The sequence below is a fragment of the Mus pahari genome, chromosome 3, assembly GCF_900095145.1.
Source record: "Mus pahari chromosome 3, PAHARI_EIJ_v1.1, whole genome shotgun sequence".
Lineage (NCBI taxonomy): Eukaryota > Metazoa > Chordata > Mammalia > Rodentia > Muridae > Mus > Mus pahari.
This window is the reverse complement of record NC_034592.1, coordinates 156,929,483-156,946,367: the sequence shown is the minus strand read 5'-3', so window position 1 is coordinate 156,946,367 and position 16,885 is coordinate 156,929,483. Positions and strand designations below refer to the sequence as shown.

General features: G+C 47.6%; 1 protein-coding gene and 1 pseudogene across 1 annotated transcript in view; one reads left to right on the top strand and one right to left on the bottom strand.

Annotated features, from left to right (window-relative positions):
* Znf831 (zinc finger protein 831) overlaps positions 1-16,885 on the bottom strand; it is a 112,448-nt gene that overhangs the window by 62,901 nt on the left and 32,662 nt on the right. The window contains exons 2-3 of the mRNA XM_021194967.2: positions 3,181-6,842; positions 1,105-1,244 (exon numbers count right to left, since the gene is read on the bottom strand). Of these exons, the coding sequence (XP_021050626.1) occupies positions 1,105-1,244; positions 3,181-6,807 (3,767 nt within the window). The 5' untranslated portion in view covers positions 6,808-6,842. The remainder of the gene's footprint in view (positions 1-1,104; positions 1,245-3,180; positions 6,843-16,885) is intronic.
* Positions 9,595-10,059, top strand: LOC110318077 (annotated as a pseudogene).

The window sequence follows — 16,885 nt, the reverse complement described above, 5'->3', positions numbered from 1 at the left end:
GAGCTTCCTTGCTCCCCTGTGCCCAACTCCACATATTCAACTTTGAGAATATTTTAGAGCAGTTTCTTGATAAAGATGCTCTCTTTTGGTTCCCTCAAGGTCAACTACTAAGATAAAGATCTTCAAATTCAATTGTCTGTGGAGATAGGCATGTAAGATAGCTGAGAAACATAGCTGAAGATCCAATACTGAAAAGAGGTAGGGACTGGGATATTCACAAGACAGCTCCTACCTACCAGGGTAGCTGCTACCTGTCTCTGGCCAGCTGTGGCCACTCATGAAGACAAGTCTTATGTCCTCAAAATTCTGATTGCTTGAGATGAGTGGAAAATAAAGACACTTATATGAAATCTGATTTTTATGATGTGGTTATAACTTTTAGACAGATCCCCTTGCTTGATATACTTAGCATAAGAGCTGTTGCTGAGCTCTTAAGGTCTCCTAAAAAATGCCTCTGGACTTGTCTAGAAAATAGTGCCTCTGAATGTTTAGAAGAATATCCCCAAGCCTTGGGATTGCTGAAAGATTCTCTTTGCTTCTCTGGATTTTTTTTTTTCTGCAAAAATACACATTTCTTGCAAATACTAAAAAAAAAATGTCTGAAAAGCAATAATTAACACATACTCTCTTATCATTGGATAGATGGATGGATGGATGGATGGATGGATGGATGGATTTTTTTCTTCAAAAATACACATTGCTTGCAAATACTAAAAAATGTCTTAAAAGTAATAATTAACACATACTGTCTCATGATTGGATAGATGGAGGGAGGAAGGGAGGGAGGGAGGGAGGGAGGGAGGGAGGGGTGGATGGATGAATGGATGGATTTTCAACTTGGTTATCTCAAATATTTACTGTGTCCTGTCTTAGAAATATACCAGTAAGCAATTACATGGTCAATAGAATCATGCTGGATGGGCAATGGGCGACAGAGGCAGATCTGGAGCTACAGAACTCCAGACCAATAGAATAGGAGCCTCCCTCTGGAGCTGAGCTGCCATTTAATGCCACATTCAGTTCCTGAGGGTTTAGCTAAGTAGCCATTTGCAGTTCCTCACACTAGGCTAGCAGGGAAGGGGAAGGGGAGGCCACATATCTTACCTTTTGGAATGAAGCCTCAGTTTCTTCTGTTTGGTGTTCTCACGAGATGTCTTCACCTTCCTACGCCATAGTTCTTTCTTACACCGTGGCCTGGACACTTGTTCCTCAGCCCTCAGCTCTCGGACTGTTGGACAGGGAAGCTGAAAATACCAAGTATGTTGGCATCATGCCACTCAAAGCCCTCATAGTGGGGACCACCATGATGGGTTCTTTCTCAACAGACAGGATGCCTATCTATAGAAATTAAGTCACCAAAATGTTGTTACTAAATGGTCTGAGCCTGTTCAGAACTCTTATCAGGCAACTGGTAATGTGTCACATGGAACCATCCAGAACTACACCTAGCTGGATTTCCAGTGAAATACTGGACCTTTGATGCGAGTGGAAAATTAACCATCACCCATAGTTTTACCACTCAGGAATCCCTACAATTTTGAAGGGGAAGATTTAAACCAGACCTTGGATCCTCACCCTTAGCCCCTGGAGAGAAGCAAGATTGCTTTCGAGTCTCAGGTCCCACCCTTGTCTTTGTTCCATAAGCCCAATAAGAACTGTGGTCTCAGTGCTCCCTTTAGCTCCCTGACCCAAGTCATCTCCTAACAGGACTAAGACTTCAACGCTTTCAAGATGGGGCCATACGGGTGGACACACGGCTCAGCAGTTAAGAGTTCGGACTGCTTTTCCGAAGATCCTGAGTTCAAATCCCAGCAACCACATGGTAGCTCACAATCATTTGTAATGAGATCTGACGCCCTTTTCTTGTATGTCTGAAGACAACTACAGTGTACTTACATATAATAATAAATAAATTTTGGGACCAGAGCAAGCAGAGCCAGAGTGAGCAGAGGTCCTGAGTTCAATTCCCAGCAACCACATGATGGCTCACAACCATCTGTATAGCTACAGTGTACTCCTATACATAAAATAAATAAATAAATCTTTAAAAAAAAAAAAAAAAAAGATGGGGCCATAAACTCATGACTTAATTTCCAGGTAAGACTCCCCTGAGCTTCAATCACATTTTCCTGTTGTCTTCACTCCTGATGGCCCTGGTGATTAGAATGGTTAGAGTGCAGCAGTTTGCCTGGTTTCTCTGAAATTATGTATCTGTTCCCTCTTTTGTTGTGCTTTGATTTTCTCTCTGCAGTTTATCTGTCAACATGCGTTTCTAGTTTCTGGAGAGGTGACTCAGAGAGAGTTCAGAGCATTTGCTGCTCTTGTGAGGGACTTAAGGAGTCCCAGCAACAACATCAAGTGGCTCAAAACTGCCTTTAACTACAGCTCCAGAGGAATTGATGTCCTGTTCTGTGAATCACATACCCCACAGATACATTCAAAATAAAATAAAATATGTTGGTTTTGTTTTGTTGGTGGTGGTGGGTTTGTTTTGTTGTCATTGTTGCTGCTGTTTTTATTTTTGTTTCTGTTACCAGGAATAGAATGAAGTCTTATGTCTAATCACAAATATCTTACTTGGATATGCTAGTAAACTATTTCTCTCTGTGTGTCTCTCTCTGTGTGTCTGTCTCTCTTTCTCTCTCTCTGTATGTGTAGTGTGCGCGCGTATGTGTGCATGTACACACACATGTGGAGGCCAGAGAACAATCTTGAGTGTCGTTTCTCAGGAGCCACCCAGCTTATATTTTGAGCCAGGGTCTCTCACTGGTCTGAGACTCACTGGCTACACTAATCTAAGCCCCCAGAGACCGTCTCCCCAGTGCTGGGGTTAGAACTGCCTGCCATCATACTTGGCTTTTTAATTGTGGATTCTCTGGCCTTCATGGTTGTGTGGCATGTACTTTACCAACTCAGCTATGACCCAGACTCTAGTACAATAGTTTTTTACTATGCTATTTTCATGAATTTTTTTAGTTTTGTTCATATCTAGGGCCTTTTTTTTTTTTTTTCCCAGCCCATGTATGGCAGCGCTAGTCTCTCTTGGGAGCAGAGGACCTCCTAATGGAGGTGCTATCCACAGGGATAGATTCAGGAGCTCTCCCTCTCTCCTCTCCCTCTCTCTTGTTCTTCCTGTCTCACTCTCATGCTGACCCAGTCCCCAGGATAAGCTGGTGTTACCTCAGGTGCCTGAGTAGACCCTCCTCCTCCTCGGCTCGTCTGCGTCCTTCCTCCACTGCTCTTGGGCAGTGTTTTGTTACTGTCATCCTGGAGTTTTCTATTAGGCGAGGATGAAGCCAAGCGTCCAGGAGCTGCCCTCTGCTGCTCTGCAGGCAGGGGCAGGCTTCGACTCAAGCAACACCATGTGAGCTGGGGCTCAGTCTTAAGTGAGGGGAAGGAGCTTGGGGCCTCACAGCTCCTGGGGGTTCCTAAGACATGTGACAAGGCTGGTTTCTGCTGGTTCAAGGAAATATCCTGGGGTTTTGTAAGAGTTGTAAGGAAATAGTGTGCTTGAGAGGAAAAGAATGCAGGCAGCCCTTCCTTGGCTTCTGAAGGAGGACCTTCTAGGGCACTCTTTGGAGGTATCCCCAGCTTCTGGTATGATGGCCAAGGGTTTAAGAGATTCCCATATGTCCTAGCTCTTGCTGGTGGGTTGTCTGTGCAGACGCAATGGATGGCATGGGTCTTACTCACTACATCCTGGGCCACTCGAATGTCACAGGTGTGAGTCGACAGAACGGAGACTATGTCGTGGGTGGTGCTGGTACTGGGATCAGGAGGGTGTCTAGCCACTGGGATGTTGTCATTTGTCCTGTTTCTTTTCTCTCTTCCCATCTGTGCCTCTTCTTTTCCATCCCTTGACCTGGACCAGCTAGGGTCCTCTGGGCTGCCACCTGCCTTACGTGGGCCTGAGTGTGCTCCAGGTGGCTGGAGCATCCCCAGTTCTGATCCAACAAGAAGGGACTGTTCTACAGGCTGTATACTTGTACACAGAGAGTCCGGGCCTTTTTCAGGCCCTGAAGCAACTAGTGGTGAGGGGTTCTCTCCCTGAGGTAACCTGAGGAGGTACTTGGGAGGAAAGAAGCCACCTGACTGAGCATTAGGGACACCAGGATCCTGGGGCTGAGCAGGTAGCAGGGAGTGAAGCCCAGGAGTCCTGGGTACAGAAGGCAATGGGGAATCCTTGTCTCCTAGCCCTGACCATTGCAGGGCAACAGGAGAAGCAGCTGAGGAGACATCTGAGGGCTCCGAGGCTGTGGTCACATGCAGGATACTCTTATTTGAGCAACCCAGCAACTCCTCAGAGTCACTGTCTTCTTTCTGGGATGGCCGGGGGTCAGCCTGCACAGAGCCTCCTGAGGTCTCAGCTTCCAGAGGCCCTGGCTGCTCCTGATGGTCCAGCCCCTCCACCTTCAGCCTCTTCCTCTCTGAAGGTAACTTGTCTTCTGCAAGCTGTAGAGCCACAGACCCACCACTGGACCGTCTGAGGACAGTTTGGGCCGTAGGGCTGGTTTCTTTTATAGCCTCACCACTTGAGTCTGGTGAAGTCCCGGGAGCTTCTAAAGCTCCTTGGCAAGGCCTCGGCACTGGAGGCGGCTGGCATCCCAGATCTAATTGCCCACTTAGAGAGAGCAATGAGCTCTTACCACTCAAACAGAGGCCGTCTGTGCTGCCGAGGGTAGGAGATGACTTGACTCTGGTCACCACCTTCAGTTGCTTAGGAGACTCAGCCTCCAGTGAGTCTTCCAGGGATGGTCCACTTCCCCAAGACCCTAGCTTAGGCCCTGCTGTAGTGCCTCCAAGGATAGGGATCCTACCGTCTTGGGACAGGCCTGAATCCTCACTTCCTCCTACCTGTTCCTGAGGAGGATGAGGAAAGTCCAGTTCTGTCCCCTGGCCCTGCTTCACCTCCCGGTGTTTCTGTCCTCCCTGGTGGTTGGACTTCATTTTCTGGTATATTCTCTTGAAAGTCTCATTTCCATACACTTGCCATTTCTCCTGGGAAAACATCCTTTGCTTCCTCTGGCTACACTTTTTCCTGGCTCTGCCCTTGCACACCACATCCTCCTTTGCCACAGCTCTCTTTCCATCTAGGTCCTCAGCAGCGGCTGAAGGGTCTCCAGTAGGGGGACACGGCAGGTCCTCCACAGCAGCCTGTCTCACCAGGGCCCGTGGGTGACCACTGGAGATGCTTGCCAAGGTCACTCCTGGGCGGCATCCCAGCCGGGCTGGGGTGAGCCTGGGGCTCAGGGCCTTTTGCATTCCCGGAACAGGGTCCTGTGGGTCCCGTGGCTCTGGCCACAACTTAGAACCCTCAACAAAAGGCAGCGAGTTGCTTCTGGTGACAGGGACACACTCCGCTGTGGTGGAGAGCTGCGTGGGGACTGAGTGGAAAAAGAGAGGTCTGGCCTTTTCCAGGGGTGTGAAGGTGGAGCGGGCTGGGCTGAGGGCAGCCCTCCTGCGGCTGGGCTCCAGCGCCCGGATGTCAAAGTGGAAGGAATCCTTGTAGGTATATGGCATGGGCAGGTCGATGCTGCCCTGCTTGGACAGCACAGTCTTGCGGGGCCGCACATGGTCCAACTGTGGGTCATCTACCACCGCCTGGTTGTGGGAGATGAGCTGGGCAATTCGTTCCTCCAGTTTCTTCTTCTCTATCTCCAGGCTGGGCCCTGTTGTTCCCCGTTCAGCCCTGTTGCCCGAAGAGGAACAGCCAGGGCCTCCTTCCCCCTCAGACTCTGCACTGTGCTCTGATAGACTATGCAATGGGCTAGAGGTAACAGGGGGCTGCTCCACGCTGTCTGAGCGGGACAGGTAGCCAGAGTCTGTGCTCTCACACTTCCTCAGCTGGCCCTCCAAAGCCTTGGAGTCCCAGGGCTTCTCTGAACAGGTTTCCTGCTGTCGCTGCAGGAAGCATGGCTTTGGTTCTGGCAGCTTCCGCCTAGGCTGCGGGCTTGCTAGTGAAAACTCAGGTGACACCATCTGAATCTGTTCCACAGAGGCCTCCCTGTGGGAAAGGGTGGCCCTGAGAGAGGGAGCCGATTCCACCTTCCTTTCCCTGTTCTGAGCAGCGAGGGCGGGGCGGGCACCTGGGGAAAGAGCTCTCTCTGGAGCTCCTTCATCTCCATGACTATCCACCGAGGCAGTCTCTCCGGGCCTGTCTCCCTCCTCCAGAAGGCTGCTCCCACTCCCCTCAGACTCCAAGGACAAGCGGGAGTTGTTGAGATGTGTTTGTGTCCGCCTGTGTTTATACAGGTTGCTCTGGGTTTTAAAGGCGATGCCACAGGTAGGGCATGGGAAGGGCCTTTCACCTGTGTGGGACCGGATGTGTTTCTCCAACACACTGGGCTTCAAGCAGTCCCGGCCACAGTGGGGGCACAGGTACTTACCAGTATTCTTCACCCTGCCTGCGCTGACCAGTGCGGACCCCACACCCGAGGAGAGTACAGGCAATGTGCCTACAATGTTCACAGTCAAGGCTGGGGTGGCTGGCTTGCCCACCTGGGTGGCACTGCACCCTTCAGGCTGTAGCAAGGGGCTGAGAATGAAAGGTACACTTGCCCCCTCCAGGCTGCCTGTCACCAGGGGTGCACGTGGCTGGAGGCCTCCAGGAGGTACCGTGTGGTATAAAGGGACAGGCAAGGCCTTCAAGAACACGGCTGGGGCCAGGCCCTGCTCTGGTGGCAGGATGACAGGACCCAGGGTCAGGCGAGGTGAGGCCTGCCCACCAGGGCCCCCTGGAATGCCGGGTACACAGGCTGGCTGGTCCGTGGCCGATGGGGGAAGGTGGGTAGGTTCTGAAGCCTCCATTCCTCACCATCTGCGTGGTCCAGGATTATGTCAACCTGTGGGTGAGAACCACACTTACTATGGGGTCTCTCTTCTCCCCGTTAGAAGGCATTATAGTACCCTCTGTGAACCCAAACAACAATCCTGCACCACTCTTGTCCTCAAGTTAAGAAAGGGATGGGGTTGCCCCACTGAAAGCCTAGCTGTTCAAAGGACTGACGCATGAGGATGACAAGTTCTAGCCCTGTTTAGATGACAGAGTGAGACCCTGTCTCAAAATAAAACATACAAAAAGAGCTAGGGATGTAGCTCAGTAATAGAACACTTGAGTAGCATTCAACAGGGCCACACACACGCACATCCCTATACCCAGAGAATTATACCTGCCCCTACATACACACAGTCACACACACACACACACACACACACACACACACACACACACACACACACACAGGTGAGCACCCCGTTGAGGTGGTTAACATTCACACTGACTACTCCATCAAGTTCAGATCCCTTTCTTGTCTATGATGTCATTTCTAGATCTATGAGATGTCCAGGGTAAAGCCCTTCTCACTCTGATGTTCTGAGTCTTCGATCAGGAGGACTACTGTAAGAACCGACCTTGGCGAGGTAGGGTTGGGGTGGAGCTTCCTAGATTATGAAACTAAGATGCAGGGCTGTGAGACAAATTTGAATTTCATTAAAAGTTGCACATCCTCCTTTGAATGCATGGAAGCATGGCCCAAATATTACATGGGGAATTCTCATAGTATAAGCTTGTCCCTGCACCCAAAGGCTTGTGTCTATGCTAAAACATTACGATCTTGTCCAGTTCAAATGTAAATGGGAATCCTTTATTTGGCGTCATGGCATTCCAAGGAGTTCTCATCCAGCTTCAGGATGGAGCCTAGGTCTGGACTCAAATCCCTGTCCCATACAGTTGAGATTAAGTCAGTTGCTGGTTCTCCAGGAGGAGCAGTTAGTCCACTATCAGGCTACATTCATTCTCAACTCATAAAGGGAAAGTCAGACGCTGGAGGAGCATGTTAGGTAGGCTGGTGACACCCGCCCCCCACCTAAGCTTGTCGGCACATTGTACTACCCACTGGAAACTCAAGTTTCCCTCAAGGAAACTGAAAACGGCAGTCTCCAGCAGGTTGCTCACAGTGGCCTTGTTACCCAGTGTGGTGATGCTGGGAAGGGGCAGGGACAACCTGCCCGTAAGCTTAGGTGGGGCGTGGGTGTCACCAGCCTACCTAACATGCCCCTCCAGCATCTGGTGGGATTGCAAGCTGGTACAACCACTCTGGAAATCAGTCTGGCGGTTCCTCAGAAAACTGGAGATAGTACTACCTGAGGAAGCAGCAATACCACTCCTAGGCATATACCCAGAAGATGCTCCAGCATGTAATAAGGACACATGCTTCACTATGTTCATAACAGCCTTATTTATAATAGCCAGAAGCTGAAAAGAACCCAGATGTCCCTCAACAGAGGAATGGATACAGAAAATGTGGTACATTTACAGAATGGAGCACTACTCACCTATTAAAAATGATGAATTCATGAAATTCTTAGGCAAATGGGTAGAACTAGAAAATATCATCCTGAGTGAAGTAACCCAATTGCAAAAGAGCACACATGGTGTGAACTCACTGATAAATGGATATTAACCCAAATGCTCCAAATTCAATTCACAGACCACATGAAGTTCAATAAGAAGGAAGACCAAAGTGTGGGTGCTTTGGTCCTTCTTAGAAGGAGAACAAAATACTCATAGGAGCAAATATGAAGGTAAAGTGTTGAGCAGAGACTGAAGGAAAGGCCACCCAGATACTGTCCCACCTGGGGATTCATCCCACATACAGTTACCAAATCCAGACACTATTTNGGATGCCAAGAAGTGCATGCTGAAAGGAGCCTGATATGGCTGTCTCCTGAGAGGCCTTGCCAGAGCTGACAAATACAGAGGCAGATGTTTGCAGCCCACTATTGGACTGACCACAAGGTCCCCAATAGAGGAGTTGAGAAAGGACTGAAGGAGTTGAAGGGGTTTGTAACCCCATAGGAAAAACATCAATATCAACCAACCAGACCCCCCAGAACTCCCAGGGACTAAGCCATCAACAAAGGAGTACACATGGTTTCAGTTGCATATGTAGTAGAGGATGGCCTTGTCATGCATCAATGGGAGGAAAGGTCCTTGGTCCTATGAAGGTTTGATAAATGCCCCAGAGTAGGAGAATCAAGGGCAGTGAGGTGGGAGTGGGTGGGTGGAGGAACACCATTATAGAAGCAGGAGGAGGAAGGATGTGACAGGGTGTTTCTGGGAGGGAGGGAAATCGGGAAAGGTGATAACATTTGAAATGTAAATAAAGAAAATAGCCAATAAAAAATAAAATAAATTAAAAATAGGCTATGAAATCGATTATGTTTAAAAAATACTACAATTACATATATCCTTTTTAAAATACTATTATTACTATGTGTGCATGATGTGTGTGGGTACATAGAGCTCAGAGAACAACTTTGCAGAATCAATTGTCTTTCTGCTTTTATGTGAGTCCCAAGGATTGAACTCATGACACCCAGACTTTCTCACCAAGCCCCTTTAGCTATTAAGTTTTACAACTTGAGGCCTTACATATATACATGCACAAAAGATTAAAGTCCCTGCTTCATGTAATATGCAAAGGAATAATTCAAAATAGATCAGAGACATAAATGAAAGATCAAAAGCTATAAGACTCTTAGAAGACATAGAGTTAAATCTGGACTTCGGATTTGGCAGTGGCTCCAAAATACATGCCAAAGGCACAGCCAGCAAAAGGAAAAGCAGAAAACTTTGACTTATTAAAACATATCATAATCTTTGTACCAGTTCCTCACTCAGCTTAAATCTTTCCAGAAAATCCAAGTCCGGCTAGTTCGTGAATTGGAGAAAAAGTTCAGTGGGAAGCATGTAGTCTTCACTGCTCACAGGAGGATTCTGCCCAAGCCAACCCGGAAAAGCCGTACGAAAAATAAGCAGAAGCACCCCAGAAGCCCACCCTGACAGCAGTGCACGACGCCATCCTTGAGGACTTGGTTTCCCCAGTGAAATTGTGGGTGAGAGGATCCCTGTGGAACTGGATGGCAGCCGGCTCCTAAAAGTTCACTTCGACAAAGCACAGCAGAACAACGTGGAACACAAGGTCGAAACATTTTCTGGTCTGTACAAGAAGCTCACAGGCAAGGATGTTTTTTGAGTTCCCAGAGTTTCAGTTGTAAAGAAAATGACTGAATAAAGTGTCATTCATAATAATAATAAAAAAATTTGTGTATTGATAACACTAACAAGAAAGCGAAGAGCCACACAATGGGAGGAAGTATGAGATCTGGTGGTAGGAAGGGCATGAGACTGAGGCTTAGGTGTCTGCCGTACAGGCACAGAGACCTGGGTTTGGATCCCCAGAGCCTGTGTGAAAGCCGGGTGCAGTGGTGCATGCCTGCACTATCAGTGCTGGGGAGGCAGAGACAGACAGATCCTCTGAGCTTGATGGCCAGTCACTCTAGCTAAACCAGTGAGCTCCAGCTTCAGCGAGAGGCTCTGTCGCAATAAAGCTGAGGGGTCAGCAACACAACTCAGAAAATAAAGGTGCTTGCTGCGCACACCCCGTGACTTAGATTCGAACCCCAGGACCCACATACAGGTGGGAGGAAAGAATTGACTCCACACGGTTGTCTTCCAGCCTCCACATCAACACTGTGGCATATGCACACCACTCACCACCATACACGCACTCAAATACAGGCACTGACATACATGCACTGACATACACACACTCACATACACACACATATACACGCACTCACATACATGCACTCACATAGTAATAATAAATGAAAACTTCAAAGTAATAAAAGTTAATGAGCAGAAAGAACTTGAGGAAGACACTCAGTGTTGACCTCTGACCTTCCCACACACGCACATATATGATCACAAACATGTACAGACACGTACATATACAGAACTCTTTAGAACCCGATGCAATAATTCAAATTCTCAACTTTAAAATGAGGGGGACCTAAAAGGTGGCTCAGGAGATAAGAGCCCTTGCTTCCAAAGCAGACAGCCTGAATGTCATCCCTGAGGCTGACATGTGGACGAAGAGAACTGACTCCCATGAATAGTCCTCTGATGTCCATATATGCACAGGTCACACACACACACATACACACATACACAAATGAATACATGTAATTAAATAAGCAAGGACATTGGAGAGGCAGAGATGAAAGAACCTCAACATTGAGGTAGTCTAAGCTACCTAGGAAGACCCTGCCTCAAAACACGTTTAGAAAGTCTCCTGATTGTCAGGATTATAGGCATGTACCACCATGCCTAGCTTAATCTCTTTTCTTCCTTTTCTTTGTTCTTGTTGAGTCAAGGTCTTGCTGTGGCGTCCAGGATGGCCTGTAAGTTGCCATCCTCCAGCCCCAGCACTCTGGATACTGGATTTATAGATGTGTACCACCAGGACTGGTAGGTGAAATAATTTATGTGAAAAAATTTTATGCCTGCGTCTACCATGGAGAAGAGCTTGATTCATCTGTGTTTTCAATAATAGTATTCAAAAATAATATAATGTTTTGAGTTATTATCCAGTGGCTCTTCCCACCCCTGCCTCTCCCTTCCATCCTTCAGCACCCATTCATCCCTCATGCTCCACTCATGGGATATGACTCTACTGTGGCTCCCAGGGAGAGGTAATTAGGAAGGCTGTCTGTAGGGGAGTATACTGTCACCGTGTTGCTGTGTCACCCCTTAGGTCCGGCCATTGCACAGAATGCCAACAAATCTGGGGCTGACCGTCTCAGACTGCTACAGAAGACATTGTCTCCTGGAACCTGAATACTACCTCAGGCTCTGTCTGGTGCTCCTGAGCCTAGTAGGCAAGGCTGCCCCCGTTGGTTCTGAAATGGTGTCTGAGGGTTGATGGGCAAAGCTTCTGTTGAAGTCCCTGTGGCAGAATTAGAGTCAAGACATCGGAGTTCTGAGCCCTAATCCTAAGAAAGGAAGTGTAATGAGCAGAATCTGAGCTACTAGCACTTCTCTGATAGTCCCAGTGGGCGGGTGGGGAGGAAGTGGAAGGGAGGGGAGCCAGAAGGATGGGAGGAGTACTTCCCACCTCAGCCTGCCTCATGGGGAGTTGAGGGAGAGGTAAGTGGGACCCCATGCCAGGCAGTGTGCAAAAGCAAGTGTCCTGAAGTGAGAGGAAGACAGCCCACAGAGTCCTTTGCCCGGGAGAAACCAGCAGCCCTGATGTCCTCCTACAGAGCTGTATCCCTGCAGAGGGGGAAGATGCTGCACAAGGGAAGTGTCTCAGCAGGTAGCTGGGGAGTTGAAGCCCAGTGACAGGTGGCTCCAGCAAACAAGCCCATTACTGGGGAGAACAAAAATCTCAGGCGGAACTGCCTGTCATGGGTAGGAGGCTCAGTCCTTGGAAACAGTGCACTCATACAGCTTGGCTGTCTGAACCTAATCTGTAATCATAGCTGATCCCTGCTGGGACCAAACAAATGATACCCTTCTACTAGGAGACCAACACTCTTGTCCAGGGCAAACTCTATGGGACATAGCTGATTTTAATCAAGGAAGGGCTAGTTGTACTGTCCCTGCTTGAATTGATGGGAGGATTGAGGGGATGGTATGGGAAGGAGGAGCAGAGTCTAGATTGTCCAGTCACCTGGACCAAATGTTAAAAGATCCTTTCAAGGGCTGTCACACAGAAAACAGGGTTTCTATCCCTGTCCTGCCAGTTGTGTGCCCATTGAGGGTCACATTCTCCAGTAAAGTTGTTTGGCTTTATGGATACAAATGTATATACAAAGATTTTATGGAGGGAAGGTGAGAAGACACATAGGACAAACGTAGCAATGGTGATTTTCAAAGCTTCCGATAGTGAGAAAAGCCAGCCCCTCAGGAGACCAGGGCAGAGATGAAATATAAAGCCCAGATGAGTTTGCAAAATTCACATCCAAGGTGAGATGCATGAAGAGGCAGTGGAGGGACCCATGGAGTCGCTATGTGTGTTAAAAGGAACTGGATGCAGAAATAGTGGCTTCCATGACAGTGTTACCTAATTTCAGTTCATTGTGTGCCACAGTCACCAGCTTGGCCACCCAGTGTGGACTCTAGGCTTTGAGATCTTTCCATTCCTGCATAATTTTCCCTTTGAGGGCTGTTGGAAAACTCATTTTAAGAGGGACTGGGATACATGAGAGTATGATTCTAATGTGACCCTTGTATGCTGCACATCCTCTCCTGTGACTCTCAGAGGCAAGAGGTCATCATTATACCATGGGCTGGAAACACAAAAGCTTGCACACAGATGATTAATATCGGCTTATTAATTATTAATTTTGTCACAGTGAAAACAGAGAAGCGGCTGAGATGTCCTTTAGTATGCAAAAGAATAAACAAACATGGGCACTGCCAGACAGTTGAGTATTACTCAGAAATAAAAAGACATAAGCTACCAAGCCACAAAGAGACACGGGGAGCCTTCAGTGCATGCTGATAAGTAAAGGGAGCTGCTCTCAACGGTCTGCTTCCGGTATAACTCTAGCCTCAGACATTCTAGAATAAACAAAGTGTGGGACAATAAATAAGATCTATGAGTGCCACAGGTTGGTGGGGAGGAAGGAGTAAATAAATATAGCCCAAAGGATACTTGCAACTGTGAATCCATTCTGTGTGATACTGTCCAGAGGTAGCAGGCAGTAGACCATTGTCAAAACCGTGGATAAAGCATTTGCTGTTGCCAGCATGAGAACCTGAGTTTGGATTCCCAGAAGCCACATAAAATGAGGTGTGGCAGAGTCCAACACTGGGGCTCGGGGTGAAAGTGGGAGGATCGCTGGAGCTCACTGGACACAGTGCACTGTGTACATGTACATGTGTCTGTGTAGTTGTGTGTGTCCATGTACATATGCACATGTGTCTGTAGGTGTGCATTCAGTGGACAGGTGTCTTTCTCGACCACTCTCCACTTTAGTTTTGGAGGCAGAGTCACTTGGAGCTCACGTATTCCATTGGGTTGAGTGGCAATGGAGCCTCAGGGATCTATCTGTATCCTCGTGTACATGTACATGCATGCTCACACACATGTATGTATAAACACCGCATAGACATGTGCACATACATATGCACATGCACACACATGTAAAGAGTGGTGGGCACTGTGACTGCTGCTTATGACCTCAGTACTGGGAAGATTAACTTCTGAGGGGTGCTTCTAGTTTGAGGCCAGCCTGGGGCCAGCCTGGGCTACATAGGGCATGCCTGTACAGAGATCGCCCATGTACCCTTCATTATCTGCATAGCAAGAGTCTCCAACATGAACTGGCACACCCACTTTCATATATAGGTTCTAAGGATTCAAAACCAAGTTCTCTAGCTTTTAAAATAAGTACTTCACAGATGAAGCCATTGCCCAAGCCCCTCTGGTCACTGTTTAATTGGTCTAAAACTGCTCTAAAAGTGTGTATCAACTAACATTTTTTTTTTAAATTCAAGTATTGTTTAGGGGAGTTACCCAGGAACAGAAGGCCACCCTCACTTCCAACAACAGCCAGGTATCCCACAATACTGTGCTTTGTCGGTGTAGGTGCCATTAAAATAAACACACAGCTTCTAGATTGCTTAGAAGTATGTGTATCAGTGGCCACAGGGTGTGGTTATGACTCTTGTGACTTCTCTAATTTAATTCCTAAGCTGGGACACCAGGTTCCTCCGTTCCCTGAATACTCATGATGGTAGCAATGGCGTCCCAGTCAGTCCTCTGGCACCAGCTGGCTTTGCTCAATGGGAGACAAAGCAGATGAAAAGGAGAAAGGCAGGCACCAGCCCTGATTGCCTCTGGTCCCTACTAGAGGCCATACATCTCCTAGGAGGTTCCTTCCTATCCTAAGCCTGGTTCTGAGATGACAACACCCTTCTTCAACATCCCTGCTACCCCTCTAAGCATCCACACCCCTTAACTAGGCGCTCTCTGTACAAACGCCAAGCTCTGAATCACTCATGAGCACGTCTCTTCTCCACCCTTACCCCACTGTGTATGTATGTGTGTCTGTCTGTCTGTCTTCCAGCACCCACAGTGAGCTTGCAACTTAAATTAGATGTAGATGTGAATTTTCCCACAGAAAAGGAGTCTCTCTAACTTTTGTCATGGTCATAAAGGACCTAGAAGGGTCTATGTAAGGGCAGGATCTCCTGGTTCTGTGTGCCATCCCTTGGACAAAAGAACCTATCTCCAAGGTTGCCCAGGATCTGCTAGACTCAATTGCTTGTTAGTCAGACTAGAACTTCACCTAAATTAATTCCATTTGGTGATGAAATTATGTTTTTCTTAAACAAATTAGGATAACTGAGCAGGCCTAGAGAGAGTTTACAAAGAGACAATGTGCAGAAAGCAAGAGTGAGTGAGTCCAAGCACAAAGCCACTCATGCTAGGAATGACATGGCTCATGTGAATATGGACAATAGGTTGTAGATGCTCCAAGGAGAAAGCCTTATGTTCAACTGGCTTTGCTTTAGGCTTAGTTGGGGGGGGGGGAAGAAAAGCTAAGTTTGAATGCCAGGTTTGCCCTCTGCTGGCTCAGGGTGCTCATCAACTTGGTGAGTTCTAGGACCACTTAGGAGATAAACCTCTGGGCACTCTGTAGAGATTGTCTAGATTTGGTTAAGTGAGGTGGAAAGATCCACCCTGAATCTTTGTGGGGCAATTCTCAAGGGATTGGGTGTCAGAAGGCATAGAAAGGAGAAACCAATCCCAGCAACCCTCTCTTCACCTCCTGACTGTGGATACAATGTAACCAGCTGGCCCACTTCCTGACTGTGGATACAATGTGACCAGCTGCCTGAGGTTCCTGCTGCCATGCCTTCTCTATCATGATGGGCTGCATCTCTTCAAATTCAGGGTATTCGAAGCTTCTTTTGTCAGGCATTTTGTTGTTGAAAAGAGACAAGTAACTGCAGGTTATCATCTGACCTTCACACAAGATAGCCCCCTCCCATCCATATGTACACTGAAGTGTATAAAGATAATGAAAAAAGTATTTTAAAGGACATGGTAAGATTCAACATGGAGGACAGCTTGGCTGGTTAGGAATATTTTTAAAAATACCATTTGTAGCCAACTCCAAACTGCCTCATCCTTCTTTTCCTCATTCCACCTTATGGCTCGGCTATTTCAAGCATACAGACATGGTGACTTTTTCAACCACTTTCAGTGCTGGGCATATGAATATAATGATACTGTGCCCAAGACTCAAGATGCTTATGGTATTCTTCCCTGCCTTGGTCATAAGGACTAGCCCCAGGTTAGTGTACTGGATGGTAAGTGGTCATGTAGAACCCCAGCAGACATGTCCTCAACCGCAGACATAGCCATAAGCTAGCAACACATGAAAAACACTCTGGGGAATCTAGTCTAAACTGCAGAGATTCACAGGCCAAATTCCGGGTAGTCAATCTACATGGCCATGTTTAGGGATGTTTGGTAGACAGCGAGGTCCAGAGGAATTGCATGAGGATAGTCCCCTGAAGAGCACTTGTATGCATTTAAAATCAGGAAATTTCTCTTTCTTGGTTTCTTATCTCCATCCAGCTCAATTACTTGTATCATTTGGGGGGGGGGGTAGGGGGTAGTGGTGTGTGTGTGTGTGTGTGTGTGTGTATGTGTAAGGGCACACACATGGGGACCAGAAGTTAATTTTGAATATAGGTCCTCAGGCACTGATAATTTTATTTGATCAAGTTGGGGCCTCTCCTGGAATGTGCCCATCAGACTAGCCTGTCTGACTAGCAAGCCCCAGGGACCTGTTTGTCTCTGCCTCCCCAGCATTGAGGTTACTAGAACATGACATCATGCCTAGCTTTTACACACAGGTATAGACCAAATTCAGGCCCTTCTGCCAGTATGTTAAACATCTCCCCAGGCCACAGTTAGATACTTTTGACACCGTTTCAAGGCAAACATTCTGCTAGAGTTCAAGAAAGGGAAGGAGGGGGACACCAAGAGGCACAAATTGTGCAGTGGAGCTGATGACA